Below are 14,229 nucleotides of genomic sequence, written 5' to 3'. Positions count from 1 at the left end.
TTATTCTTTAGTAATGCTTTCAGCATTGCTGAGATCAGAAGGACTACTTTGGTACAATTTTATATTAGCATAGCTTGTTACTGTGCTCTTGAAGAGCAATTCTTGGAAACTTGAGTGGATTAAGTCTTCCTCAGTATATGTGGAAAGTTTTAATTGTGAGTCTAAAATTCAAAATTAGGCAGGTTACAGTTTACTTTGGTTTCTTTGGTCAGTGCTTATGATAGGAGATAAATGCTTTAGTTTTTTTTTCCCCCTCTTAATTGAATTAGCTTTACTGGTTCTACCAAATGAAAATTTATGTTTACTTTTAACTTCAATCTCAGAAAATTTGGAAGCATTACCATTAAACTTTTGATGATTTAATGTTCTGTTTTTTTTTGTTGTTGTTGTTTTGTTTTTTTTACCCCTATTAATTAGGTTGCAGGGTAACCGATGAAATTTTACATCTAGTACCAAACATTGACAACTTCAGGTTAACTCTGAGAGCTATCAAACTATGGGCCAAACGTGAGTTGAGAATTTGTTGGCTGGCTTATTAGAAATGTTCAAGCTTTTGTTCAACACTAACTTATCTTTTTGCTTTTCCCTTATCAACAGGCCACAACATCTATTCCAATATATTAGGTTTCCTCGGTGGTGTTTCCTGGGCTATGCTAGTAGCAAGAACTTGCCAGCTTTATCCAAATGCAATAGCATCAACTCTTGTACATAAATTTTTCTTGGTATTTTCTAAATGGTATGTGTTTAGATTATATTAAAATAAAATTGATTGTAGACACTGAAGTTTAGTCTTATTTCTATGACATTTCTGCAGCTGGTTTCAGATTCAAATTTTAGTTCATGATGTAGTCATGTAGGCAGCCTTGGAGATCACATTGTATTTAAAATGTCAAACTGAAACTCTATTTCTTTTCCCTAGTTTGGCCAGGATAGTAAGGCAGATTCTATTTGTGCTTCCTTGCTTAAACTTACCCCTGAATAAACTCTGAATTTTAGCAGCTAAGATCCAATTTATTGATAGGTTGGGAAATCGGTTACTATACTTTTGGATAAAAGTTGTACACACCACCTCTTGCACTCTTTGAATCCTCTGTCAGTATAGGCCATTAGTTTCTTGTGATTGTTTTTTTTCCTTTTTGCTTTCAGCATTTATTTTGGCCTAATATTAAAGATACAAATTTTCATAAGAAGCTTTTAAAGAATAAATTAACATTAAGTGCTTCAGGACAAAAAAGGAATTTGAGATTAGTCATTAACCCAGGAGAGGTTTTTTTTTCTTTTTTTTTAAGTTTCTTCATTTCATTTCCACATTTGTCAACTATGATTTAAGAAAAAATAGGATAAAAGATTACTGCCATTTTATATTAATTGCCTTGGCCCAATAGGTGAGAGTCCTTGGTTTTTAATCAAATTAAGATAAATCGTCCATTCCTGTTCTTACGAACTCCTGCTCCTCCCTCTGCAAAAGAGATGTTCTTTTCTAGTAATTTTATAACAATTAGAGTTATTTGAGACAATTTAGAACTGTGTTCAACTGGAGGAAAAATAAAAAAAATTTAGAACCATGCCACACTTTTCACTACACATTCTGGCTGTTTGGGGATTTAGTAGCACTAATAACCAGGCGTGATAAGATTAAAGAATGTCAGAATTTCTCTTAATGCTACACATATATAAGCAAATAATGTTTTTAAGAAGCTAACCTTGATGTTAAGAATGGCAGGTGTTCTCCAGTTTTTACCTCTTTCATATGGGACCAAAGTAGCTAGTATATGGAACACATATGAACATGTGTTTATGCCACCCAAGTTTTACTACTATACTTGTCTTACGACTTTTAAGTCATGAATCCTTATTAATTTTCATAATTATTCATACCCTTTTGCCTGTGATCAGAAGTAACTTTTAAAATTATCAGTTGACTTTGGATGGAACTAGTATAAAGGCAGGAATTTTGTCTTTCAGTGGAGATTTATTCTGTTCAAGGTTGAAGTGGACACATCATTATCTTGGGATGGTACTTCTTTATTTAAATAGTCCTTTAAAGTTCTTTGAGTGGCAGAGAATATATTTTGTTTCAGTCTGAGAAGGCTACCAGATGATTTAAGTTCATTTCATAGTTAGGAGAAAAAGATTTTTGAGTAGTCTAATGTCATCAGAAAGGAATAAAACGTTGTATGTACCAAGAAGGCAGAATGAAGAAGGATCACATTCACAAATGCTGTATGTTTAACAAAATACGTTTAGATGGTAATATCCAATAGTCTTATCAAGTGCTACAATCTTTTTAAACAGGGAATGGCCAAATCCAGTGCTATTGAAACAGCCTGAAGAATGCAATCTTAATTTGCCTGTATGGGACCCAAGGGTTAGTGTATTATTTTTTCCCCTACCAATTCACACTGTGCAATAACAAGTAAAAATCATCTGCATAAACTCCAGGGAGACTTCCAGCCTTTTACTTATGAGTGGTCATGTCCGTATTACACTTTCTTTTAGATAACCTCAACTATAATTGTCCTCAACTATAATTGATGTGAGAAGCATAATTATGTACCCTGTAAACCACATTTAATTGTACATAGTTTTTAATACAGATTTTACTAACATTTTAATTTATTCTATATAGAACTACCTTGTAAGTCAAAGTTGTGTGGGCATTTGTGCTTTTAAAAAAATAAAAGGATACTAAAAATCCCTGTATTTTTTTATTTTATCTAAGTATTTTGCTAAAGTTGGGTTGTTATAGGAAAGCTGTTACTTAATGTTTACATGTGGCATATAACTTCTAAGCAGTCTCACTTTAATTACCATGATGTAATTGTAAAAAAAAAAATTGGTTTAGATTATTTTAGAGATTATAAAAACATGGTTGGGCTAAAGAAGACCTTCCATTCTGTTTCTTGGGAAGTTACAACATTTACCACTTACTCATTTTAAATGTTAACAACATGCACTTTATAAACTGATAAAAGAAATTTAGGTTTGAATAAGATTTCCTAAGTTTATGAAATCCTATTTTTCTAAATTTATCTTACTGCAATATCAAAAATTTTAAATTCTGTTGAATTACATCAAGCTATGCATTTTCAGGTTTTCCAAACCTCAAGGCATTTACTTTTAGAGGATGTGAATTTACAACTTCCTTTGTGGAAGTGTGCCACTTACCTGATATACAGATTTAAAATTAACAGTATATCATTTCATTATCTCCTAACATTTCAACATGGATAATGTAGTTTCACCGTGTGTTAATAAGCTTGAACTCCTTAATAGTTTAAGGGTATAGTAAGAACTTACGTTTCTATCTTGTTGAAAATTAGCTTTACAAAACATATTGTAGCATGACATGTCTCTAAAGGTAATTGTATGTGCATCCCTATTTCTGTTGTTGAATAAAGAAAAACTAAACATCAATAGATTCCCAAGCAGAACTTTTTTGTTGTTGTTCAGCCAGGCACACTTTCTAGTAAGGTTGCCAAAATCCAAATTGAAACAGATCATTAGTTTAGATGAAATCTTTGATTCTATAAAAAATTCCTATAAAAACAATGTCTCTACATGGTTTTTCTTTCTCAACTCCAGCTATGAATGAAATAAAAAATATAATCATTGGTTCAGTTTAACAAGGGGTAAAAAGCCCAAGTATCTGTTGCATATGTACTTGAAGAAACTGATTGGCTGTTGTTGTATGTAGGTAAACCCCAGTGATAGGTACCATCTTATGCCTATAATTACACCAGCATACCCACAACAGAACTCCACGTACAATGTGTCCGTTTCAACACGGATGGTCATGGTTGAGGAGTTTAAACAAGGTAAGTGTTTATCCTTATGCTCTGATTTATACACGAAGGATTTACATACCATTGTAGACCCGGTAGTCAACTGTGCAACTTAAATTGAAGGATTCACTGAAGTGGATTTTGGTGTTCATTTATTACAGTATATATTTGAGAACTGCAAAAAATTCCTTTTAGGCAATTTATGTTTTATAACAAGTTGGAAGATTAACCAACAGTTAAAACCAGTAGGCTGGTTTAGTTCCATACTATTGCCTTGTAAAATTATAAATGATGACAGTTTGTCTACACTGGTTGAAATGAGAGATGTTTAGCAGGCTGCGTACTCCTGGGAAAGAACTTTGAGCAGCAGTGGGGCCAAACCACCCAATTAGATTCCATTATTTTTTGGAGGAACCTTTTAACTTTTGAACCTACTTGTGCTGTTAATTTGAAGGTATAGCTACTACCAAATAGTCTTTGAGAGAACTGAAACAAGATTGGTTTGACTGAAAACAGTGGTTTGACTGAAAACAATGAAATAGAATCAGCTGTTTGACTACTAGCTTTAAATTTACACATTTAAAATTCCTGAGTATTTTATGCTTTAGTTTCATCTTTAGTCTAAAGAGGCCCATCAAGGGAAGATGCCTCTATCCCTTTAGAAACAACAGGAAAACTTGTTTTTAGAAAGGCAAGAAACAAAGTATATTGGAAATTTTTCCTTCTCGGGTAACTGGAGTGTTTAAGAAAGAAGGTCATTCTATGAGCATGGCATTTTAGAATAATCGTACTTTACCAGAAACCTGGTTCTGAAAATATCTTCCAGCTTTTTAAAAAAAGTATGTATGTATATAAGAATATGCTCTAAAATCATAAGCTAAAACTATATATGTTAAAATTCTGGTTTTAGGATTATAGTGAGTGCATGTAGTATGATTAAGATTATGTAAAATTCTAGATTATAGACTGAAGTATGCAAACATTTTAATATGTTTTTAATTTAGGTCTTGCTATCACAGATGAAATTTTGCTGAGTAAGGCAGAGTGGTCCAAACTTTTTGAAGCTCCAAACTTCTTTCAAAAGTACAAGTATGTATTTTAAGGCATGTCGGACATGTTGCTCTCTTAAATAATGGTTTAATGGTAGCACATATGAGCTTTCTTCTTGCTGGATTAATGTTTTGGATTTTCCTTTAAACATCTGTAGAATTTTCTTTCCTGTCACAAGGACATACTGTTTTTAGTGAACTCCTTAGTTTTTTTTTGGTTGTGGTAATGAATGTGAAGCCCCTTTGATTTTTCTGCTCCATCTAACTGAGCTCCTGCTACGTTTGTAGCAACATCAGTTCCGTAGGCATACCTCAGTCATGACAAAACAGTACATCTGTATAGTGGCAAGTGGATGCATCCTGAAAATCTGTAGTTAATAATTCTCTACTAAGACACAGTATTTTCATCTAATTCTGGAAACTCGTTAATCACTAAGAATCTTTAAAACAAAGACAAAGCTAATAAAATGTCAATATATATTCAATTAAATGTTTTCAATAGTTACAGCACATTATTCGCCTGCCATATCCCCAATTGTTAATAAAACCCCTTCAAATATTTCTACAACTAGCTTTCATGAATCTAAGTGGGTGTTAATAATTTTAATTAATGGTTTAATGCCTTAGTACAGGTTAAAAGCTTCATTAATTGTGTTAGTTTTGATGAAAAATGTAAGTTATAATCTTATTTAAAAAAAAACAGGCAAACCACAGGCTTGCATTTTTATTTGCCCTGGGCTGAAAATGTGCCAAAGTCCCACTTACAATTTTTTTTTTTTAAATGCTTGAAACTTTTCTGACCATTTGATCTTGTGTTGGATTGTGTTTTGTAATAATCTAAGCAGGATTGCTTTATGCTATTCCCCAATTAAAAGCAAGAATGATGACCTCCATGATGTCTCTGTGTTTTGTTTCTGTATCTTTTGCATGAGGAAGCAGTAACGAGCCAGTAAGGAAGCACTGTGTTGTCAGTGAACGTTAAAGTAGCATGACCATTAAATACTCTTATTTTATTACAACTTCCCCCATAAATTGTGATTTCTGTTTGACAGATAATTTTTCTTTGTTTCTATTTTAACCAATGTAGAGGAAGTACCTTGGAACATTTACACTAATAAACATGTATATAGATACTTTTAAAACTTGATACACAGGAGACACAGTTACATGTAAGGAGAATAATAAAGGAATTGGTTTTACAGGAAAGTATTAGTACCCCTTAATTCCTGGAATCAATGATGAAACTAGATTTAAACTTTGTTCTATTCACTTTCTTATAGGACTGTGATGGGGCTTCTTTCACTTTAAGAAAGATTAATGTTTACATTGAACAAACCTTAATGTCATTTTATTCAAATTCACATTATTAGCACTTTGGTGCTTTTTCTAAAGCTTGCGTACTGTTTCTTTTAAAAGTTTTAAACTATGTTTCAGTCCTTGCTGGATAGTACCTATAAGTTCTTTGACTGGTTAAAAGATATATTACTAATCTTCACTGAAGTTTTTGTGAAACAATCAAATTTTTTTAGGTTATAAAAAAGGAAGCAGCAACAAATAGAGGAAATTACATCAGGAAAATTTACATTTCTGCTGAGTGTCTTCTGAAAACTTTTGAAATATGACAGTGGGCTATTTTTATCCATACCAAATTCTATTTATATTTTTAATTGTTCTCCAGAAATTTGCGTCTAAGATAAAGTGATGACTATCATTAGGCTTTTGGAGGTATTCACAGATTTGAATTTTTAAAAACATCCTCATGTAAAATACCCCAAAGATTGACTGTACAACCAAATGGAAATGTTTAGTCTTCCCATAAGTCAGAGTTGATTCAATCTTAATTGAGACATATCATGAAATACTGCCTGTTGATATGTGTAGGATTTTAAATCATGTGAAATATACCTGACATTCTTGGAAGGAGCCAGAACCATGGAGAAAAATCTCATTTGTCTTAAAAGGCAAACTAATCATCTTCCAGAAAGACATGTCAGTGTTCCTTAACAAAAAGGGGTAACATTGTTTTGTGAAATTTTTGGAGTTCTAAGAAAACAGTTTTTTAAATGCCGCCTCTGAGACAATTCGAGTTAACAAGTAACTAGCAGTAAATCACTAACATTAGGAAATGTGAATACTTACTTCAGGTGTTAGATTTCACTAGGAATAAAGGAAAAGTATTAGGTAAACCAGTGTATTCTCTAAGGTGCAAGATGATTTTGTAATTTCATGTGTATGTATAGTAACCTTAAATTTGTTAAAAAAAGTTAAAAACAGGAAACTAAATCTTGGTCTTGAATTACGTAGATAGAGACTTACAAACATTTTTGACTAAGATGTGCCAGCTTTTTATTGTATGTATCTTGAGTTATCTTCCCAGGTGAGATGAAATGATCTTCAAGAGATTCACTTAGAGAATTTGTTTTGCAAATAGCAGTTAGGTAATACAGTAACTAAATTAATTGTTTTTAGGGCACTTTGCATAAATACTAATTATTTTGGGATATATTTTTATAGTTAAATTTACTTTTAACTATTTTAAACTATTTTTATTGGAAACTGAATTTTTTTTTAATTTGGGGAAAAGGTAATGGCAATTGCATTAAGACTTCAAAGTCTCACATGGAGGCATTTGAGCATCATAAACATGACAGTTTAAACATGGCACTTGTAAAATAGGGGATCGTTTTTTGGTACATCAACAAAATGTAGTCTAATTTAGATGTACATGTACACTAGGTTTCTGTGGTCTGATTGGGACCTTAAGAATTGAGTACCAGTCCTGGTTTTAAAAATTAGAGATGTTTAGAGAATGCAGTTGGAATTTTGTTTTGTAAATGAATTCCTAATGACTCAAGATATTTGCAGGTTATTTTTTATTAAACTTAACTATTGCATTTTATATCTCTCAACTCAAATTTGTTTAAATGTGGCTGAGTAAAGGACATTTAACTTCAGCGTAAATACTTGTTAGAATTAACATTTCTACCTATATGTGAATATTTGCATTTGTGTGTAAGATATGTACAGAGTAGGTACTCTTTCCCTTTTGGATTTTGGTAAGAAGTAATGTTGAACTCTAGGATTCAGAGCTTTGAATTGCCAACAAAACTGTGTCCAAATGGATTGTGTATTTCCTCTTTATAAATAAAGAACATTGTATATCATTTAAGGTTTTGTTGAAGACTAAGGTGGTTATTAAGAATTTCCATTTTAATAATGTGTTGTAAGAGTGATTTAGAGACTGCGGGAGTTTTGTCCCTGCCCTTAGATGGACCCAGACAGCTTTGTGTTTTTGTGTACGTGCCTGATTTCTGTACTTCATTGTCTCCTGTTATAAGTTGCTGTACTTTTGTGAGAGAGCTCTTTCTGCATGTTCTTTACCTTTTTTTTTTTTTAAAACCAGTTAGCCATTTTTAATATTTTAGGGACCTAGAAATCAGGTTACTGAGCTTGTTAGGATTTTGATTTAAGAGCATTTGGAACTCTCAGTATGGATTTTTCTATACATAAAATACATGAATTTTTAATGCTTTTATATGACTTTTGTTGACTTATTTGGGCCATCTGTGCTTGCTCATGTATTTGACATTTTCCAAATAATGCTGAGCAAATTAAACTGGTAAAGGAAGTATTGGTTTGTAGGGGTTTGGACTGCATATTCACATGGCTCTATATTCCTTGTTTTTTATATATCTATCTCTGTTACCTTAAGTTTATAGACTTCAAGTTAACTCCATTGAACTTTACATACCACTGCCAGTAGAATGTGTACTATTATCCCATTTTCCAGACGATGTACACAAGACTTAGAATTGCCTAGGATTACATAGCTGTGAAGAATTGAAACCATTTTTCAAATACATTTTTTTAAATAGGTTTGGTAGTTTTTTCTCTGGGTCTAGGTCAGATTTTTGCTCTTGGTTAGAAACTACACTTATAAAATGTGTTAGAAAGTATTAGGTAGACTTTTCAAAGAGTAAAATAATTTTAAAATTTTGGTGATACTGCTACTTTTGAAACTAGTATCAATACTTATCAATACTAGATGATGTCAGTTTGCTTTTTGCTGTAGAGATTCTGGTGTGAAATTTGGCTCCCAGCACTGGGTACTATAGAAGAGTATATTGGATTGAACTTTTTTAGTCTTAGAAAACTGAATCATAGTAGTTACATTTGAGTTGTAAATAGTTTTAAAAAGACTTCAGTATTTATTTGATCATGATGCTATTTTCTGAAGTGAAAACTTGGCTTTTGTCTAATATGAATGGGATTGAGTTTTGGATAAAAATCGGATTTCTTTGTTGCTGTCATATTAGTGATTTTTTTTTCTTTTTTGATTATAGAAACGTATACTCTTAATTGGGAAAAAAATCACAGGGCCTAACTGTAGTATTTAGTTTAATTTTCACTACTGTTTAATTTGAATTTAGAAGCATGATGTGTTCGATACTGTTTTTGAAGTTACTGTTGTAGTGTGTGTATTTAGTGATAAATTGTGTCTAAAGCCATGGTGTTTTGATTCCATTGAAACATTTTTAAGTAGATTATATTTTAGTGAGCAACTCTTTAAGGCAGAGCACTCAATCGGTGTCATTGAGCAAAACTATTAATGCTTATTTATAGTTCTTCAATTAAGCTGCTTTTCGGTAATTATTCATAAAGTCACTGCTTTTTTCAGAAGAATTAAACTCACTAGTAGTTAGAAACGTGGAATTTAGCATATATGATTTTATGTGCATATTGAGATTGTAGTGCCCCTTGCTAAATTGATGTGGATCTATAATTGTAAGGAAGCTTATTACTTTATGGTCTAATATCCAGCACAAAACATGTAAATAAAATAAATAGCATGTTGTCTTTATCTTCAAAGGCATTATATTGTACTTCTAGCAAGTGCACCAACAGAAAAACAACGCCTAGAATGGTGAGTATAAGAATAGACTTTACAGAAAAAGCAAACTTCAGAATGAATCACATAGCCACTGAACACAGTAGGAGATGGGAGGAAGTCCTTAAAACTTCTAGTTTGGTTTGATTTGTTCACAAATGGAGCTGCTTTACTGTGTGTAGTGAAAACATAGAAATCAGGGGATCCATATGCAACTTATTTTTTTGTTTGCTTTTTAGAGATCCATGCATCATTTCTTAATTGTATATTTAAATTGCACTTATAGCTTGTTTTTCTTAAAATTTCTGTGGGGAGAACTTTTGCAGCCTTGCTGGTGTGAATGGAGTGTTTCTTGGCTCTTTTTTCCCTGTTGTTTGGCAATTTGGGGTAGAACATAAGGCTTCTGGTTTTATTTGTGGGAGTTCAGCCAGTTGAAATGCCCTGGTATGTGCATTTTTTTTATTTATTTTTAAGTTAACCAAAACTCTTTGTTAATACTAAGTGACATTTGTTCAGGGTGGGCTTGGTGGAATCAAAAATCCGAATCCTGGTTGGAAGCTTGGAGAAGAATGAATTTATTACACTGGCTCATGTGAATCCCCAGTCATTTCCAGCACCCAAAGAAAATCCCGACAAGTAAGCCCTTTTCTAATTTAATTTCTTCTTCCCATTTCCAATTTTTATTCATAGAAGCTTTTACAGGCAATTTTTATAACCAGTATCACTATTCTGTTGACTACATATGGCTAATAGACAATTTAGAACTTGTAACTTAGTTTTTCTGATCAGAAACATTGAAAAGAAAGACTGTTTTATGAGAAAAATCAGCACACTTTTTTTTTCCTGATATTCTTCCAGTGATGAGGTGCCTATTAGCTAGAGTTCACATTCTACAGTTTTCCGTTAATACTGTCTTTACCATTCCTTCTTAATATTTTCTTCTCCTGTTTTGTACAGTAGTTGTCAGAACAGCTGGTATACCATACATCAGTCTTTGCTTTTTATCTTAATTTTTTGTTAAAAGGGAACAAACATTTTGATATGAACTTATAAAAATCTGATTTATGCTTGATTCTGGACTGTTGAGAAGCTAACGTACGTAAAAGCAGAGTCAGTTTGCCTTTTTAGAGGTCTTTTATTTATATAGGTTAGTTGCTGATTTGATTGTTTGCTGTTAATATGAGACTAGACTATACTTTGTTGCATTGGAGAGTTGGAGAGTACTAGTAATAAGCTTATTTTAAAAAATAAAGCAGCATTAAAAAAAGATAAGTGGAAGGATCATTAAATTTGTGTTACACAGTTTTCTTAATGATTATATAGATGTTTTTAATTTTGTAATTATATGATAAGAGTTTTTTTACATTTTGTGGTAATTCTGATCTTAATTATTACAAGACTGTTTGATGTTCCATTCAGTAGATACACTGTTAAATGTTCAAAAGTAGCTAAATCACAAATTACTCCTGGTATTATGCTTCTGTTCATGTGGCCTTTTAAAATGAATTTTTGAAGTTTAAGAAATAGCTATTAAGTTCTAGTTAAATTTCTGTATTTAGAAAATCCTTTTTTTCCCAGACTTTCTAAAAAGTCTTTTTCCTTCATTAGTTTAAAGATAATTTTTCTTTGATTTCAGTGGATTTGGTTCTTTAGAATCATCATTAAGGACATTGACTATCAATGTACAGTTAATAAGACTGTATTTCTCCTGGATCTCTATGTTGTAGTAGGAATATAGAGGACAGGTGTCGGTGAGAACTTTGCATTTTGATGGAGCTTGGGCTTAGAACTTTTAGTTTGCTCATACATTTGTATTACAAGTTTTTCCATGTCTCAGATTGTCAGCCACATTGATAGCTACGTTTTCATGAAATCCAGATAAACTATGGTAATGCTTTTCTTTGCAGGGAAGAATTTCGCACGATGTGGGTGATTGGGTTAGTGTTTAAAAAAACAGAAAACTCTGAAAACCTCAGTGTTGATCTCACCTATGATATTCAGTCTTTCACAGATACAGGTATGTCTTTACTTGGATAATCAAAACACTTCAGTTCTTGCATATTTGAAATTGTCTTGATGCACACCATAGTGATATTTACAATAATTATTGAAATTACTTGCAAATATTGAACTGTCATCAGAATAATGGTTTTGTATTAGTCTAATACAGATTGAGTATTCCTTATCCGCAATGCTTGGGACCAGAAGTGTTTAGGATTTTTTTCAGATTTTGGAATATTTACATTACACTTACCAGTTGAGCATCCCTAGTCTGAAAATAGGAAATTTGAATACTTCAATGAGCATTTCCTTTAAGTGGCATGTTGGCACTCACAAATTTTTGCATTTTGTAGAAGTTTCAGTTTCGGGCCGGGCGCGGTGGCTCAAGCCTGTAATCCCAGCACTTTGGGAGGCCGAGACGGGCGGATCACGAGGTCAGGAGATCGAGACCATCCCGGCCTACACGGTGAAACCCCGTCTCTACTAAAAAATACCAAAAAACTAGCCGGGCGAGGTGGCAGGCGCCTGTAGTCCCAGCTACTCGGGAGGCTGAGGCAGGAGAATGGCGTAAACCCAGGAGGCGGAGCTTGCAGTGAGCTGAGATCCGGTCACTGCACTCCAGCCTGGGCGACAGAGCGAGACTCCGTCTCAAAAAAAAAAAAAAAAAAAAAAAGAAGTTTCAGATTTTTGGATTAGTGATACTCAACCTGTATATACATGATTTTTCGCTATTGTGGCAACCTTAAAGTTAAGTAGAACCATTCCAAACTTGACTTCTCCATAATTTCCTAAAAAATGGGAAACAACTTGAATATATGGTTGTCTAGACTGAATCTGTGTCTGACTGCCTTCATCATCTTGAACCTGAGAAATCAATGAAGTGTAACTTGTGATGACCTGGAGAAATTTTCCTACTGTGTCTCAAATACAGATTCAAATGTTAATGCATAGGTGGGAAATAGGCTGATTAAGTGTAGATTTCAGATTGACCTGTACTCTAAGATGAAAGGTAGTTCATTTTAACTAAAGACCAAATGGTGGATGTAGTTGAGAGAATGAGTCTATATGTAGGTGCACAACTTTTCATGGGAATGGCGAATACTACACATAGGGACAACTGCACATCTACTTTAAGGACTAATCCTTTTCTCTCTCAGACACTGTCCTTCTCTCTCCCATTAAAAAAAATCTAAATGGCATTTTTATTCACGATGAGGAGTTTTCCCTGGAGAACATATAGACTTAAAATTAAGAATTTTTTTACCTAGTTACAGGAGAGAAAAAAATTAGTGCCAGTTTGTTAAAAAGTCAGTATCGTGCACTAACTGTGATACAAAGGAGAAAATAAAAGGAAAAGAATATGTATTTCAATATGTCACTGCTCAGACACAATGACGCTAGAAGATAACAAGTGTCAAGTGATTACACTTTATGTGGATTCGCTAGCAGTGTGACACCTATAAATTCTGATCAATACCGGTGTTGTCTGTGGTGATTCAGGTATCACCAGCAGCGTTAGCATTGGTGACCTTGTAAGAGTGAAAGTTGCAAATAAAAAGAGATCTAATTTTGATATGCTTGGTGGTAGTTGTATTCCTGGAAATTGCAAATTAAAATACTCTGTTTTTTGTTTGTTTTTTTTCTTGTTTTTTATTTTAAATACTCCATTTTTAAAATGTAGAATTGAAGTGATTTCTTGTTTAAATAATTGCTAAGTAGGTTTTTTGTCTTAGGAATGTAGGAAGGACATGGTATAATTCTGTGTTGGGTAGAACTGTCCATGTTGAAGGATATATATATATATATATATGTTTCTAGCCATAGTACCTTTTAATCAATACAACAACAAAAAGACCTCTACAGATTTTTAGAATGTCGTATGTAGGGTGATACTCCACCTGCTGAACACCACAGAAGTATTTTTTCCTGAAGTAAAAATTCTGATGTTAACTTACTTATGAACTAGTAAGTCACGGATACCTACCTGGATTAGAAATTTGTTCTGTATGTTGCGTTCAAATTAAGATGTTTATCAAAGATTACACTAATGAACCATCAAGATTTTCAAGGATGTTTGAGATATTTTGGGAAGGAAAATTTAGTTGTCCTGTATATTGAAACACTTTAATCCAATACTTTATGGGATTTTAAAAGAAAATAGATTTCACATATTCAGCACACAAATGTTCACTCCCAACCCCTACCAGTTTCTTTTCAAGTAATTTTGGTTGTTCATCCTAGACACCTTGGAATCAGTCTTTGACCCTACTCCATGTTAATCCATTATAAAATCTTTTTGCTTCCTCTTTCAGAATATATTGAGGTTTCTGCTACTTAGTACTAATCCCACTGTTTTCACCCTAAGTCCTAGCCACTATAGTGCTGTTGGATCACTGTCATTGCCAAAACTTTCTCTTTTGCCCTCGCGCCTTCAGCTGTTCTTACCTAGAGTCCAAATGATATTTTTAAGCCAGATCATGTCTTGCCTGCTTAAAAGCTTTGAGTA

The 14,229-nt window shown here is 32.9% G+C and overlaps 1 protein-coding gene across 7 annotated transcripts in view; it reads left to right on the top strand.

Annotated features, from left to right (window-relative positions):
• Nucleotides 1-14,229, top strand: part of PAPOLA (poly(A) polymerase alpha) — a 64,819-nt gene that overhangs the window by 29,264 nt on the left and 21,326 nt on the right. For all 7 annotated transcript variants that reach the window (XR_007727589.1, XM_050799058.1, XM_050799056.1 and 4 more), the window contains exons 8-15: nucleotides 418-507; nucleotides 598-736; nucleotides 2,296-2,368; nucleotides 3,698-3,818; nucleotides 4,790-4,874; nucleotides 9,705-9,758; nucleotides 10,239-10,358; nucleotides 11,630-11,739. Coding sequence is in view for 6 of the 7 variants with exons in the window: in XM_050799058.1 (XP_050655015.1) it covers nucleotides 418-507; nucleotides 598-736; nucleotides 2,296-2,368; nucleotides 3,698-3,818; nucleotides 4,790-4,874; nucleotides 9,705-9,758; nucleotides 10,239-10,358; nucleotides 11,630-11,739 (792 nt within the window). In the remaining variant the exon portion in view is untranslated. The remainder of the gene's footprint in view (nucleotides 1-417; nucleotides 508-597; nucleotides 737-2,295; nucleotides 2,369-3,697; nucleotides 3,819-4,789; nucleotides 4,875-9,704; nucleotides 9,759-10,238; nucleotides 10,359-11,629; nucleotides 11,740-14,229) is intronic.

This window comes from Macaca thibetana, chromosome 7 (assembly GCF_024542745.1).
Source record: "Macaca thibetana thibetana isolate TM-01 chromosome 7, ASM2454274v1, whole genome shotgun sequence".
NCBI classification, from domain to species: Eukaryota; Metazoa; Chordata; class Mammalia; order Primates; family Cercopithecidae; genus Macaca; species Macaca thibetana.
Note: the sequence above shows the minus strand (reverse complement) of the source record. Positions and strands in the feature narration are given on the sequence as shown.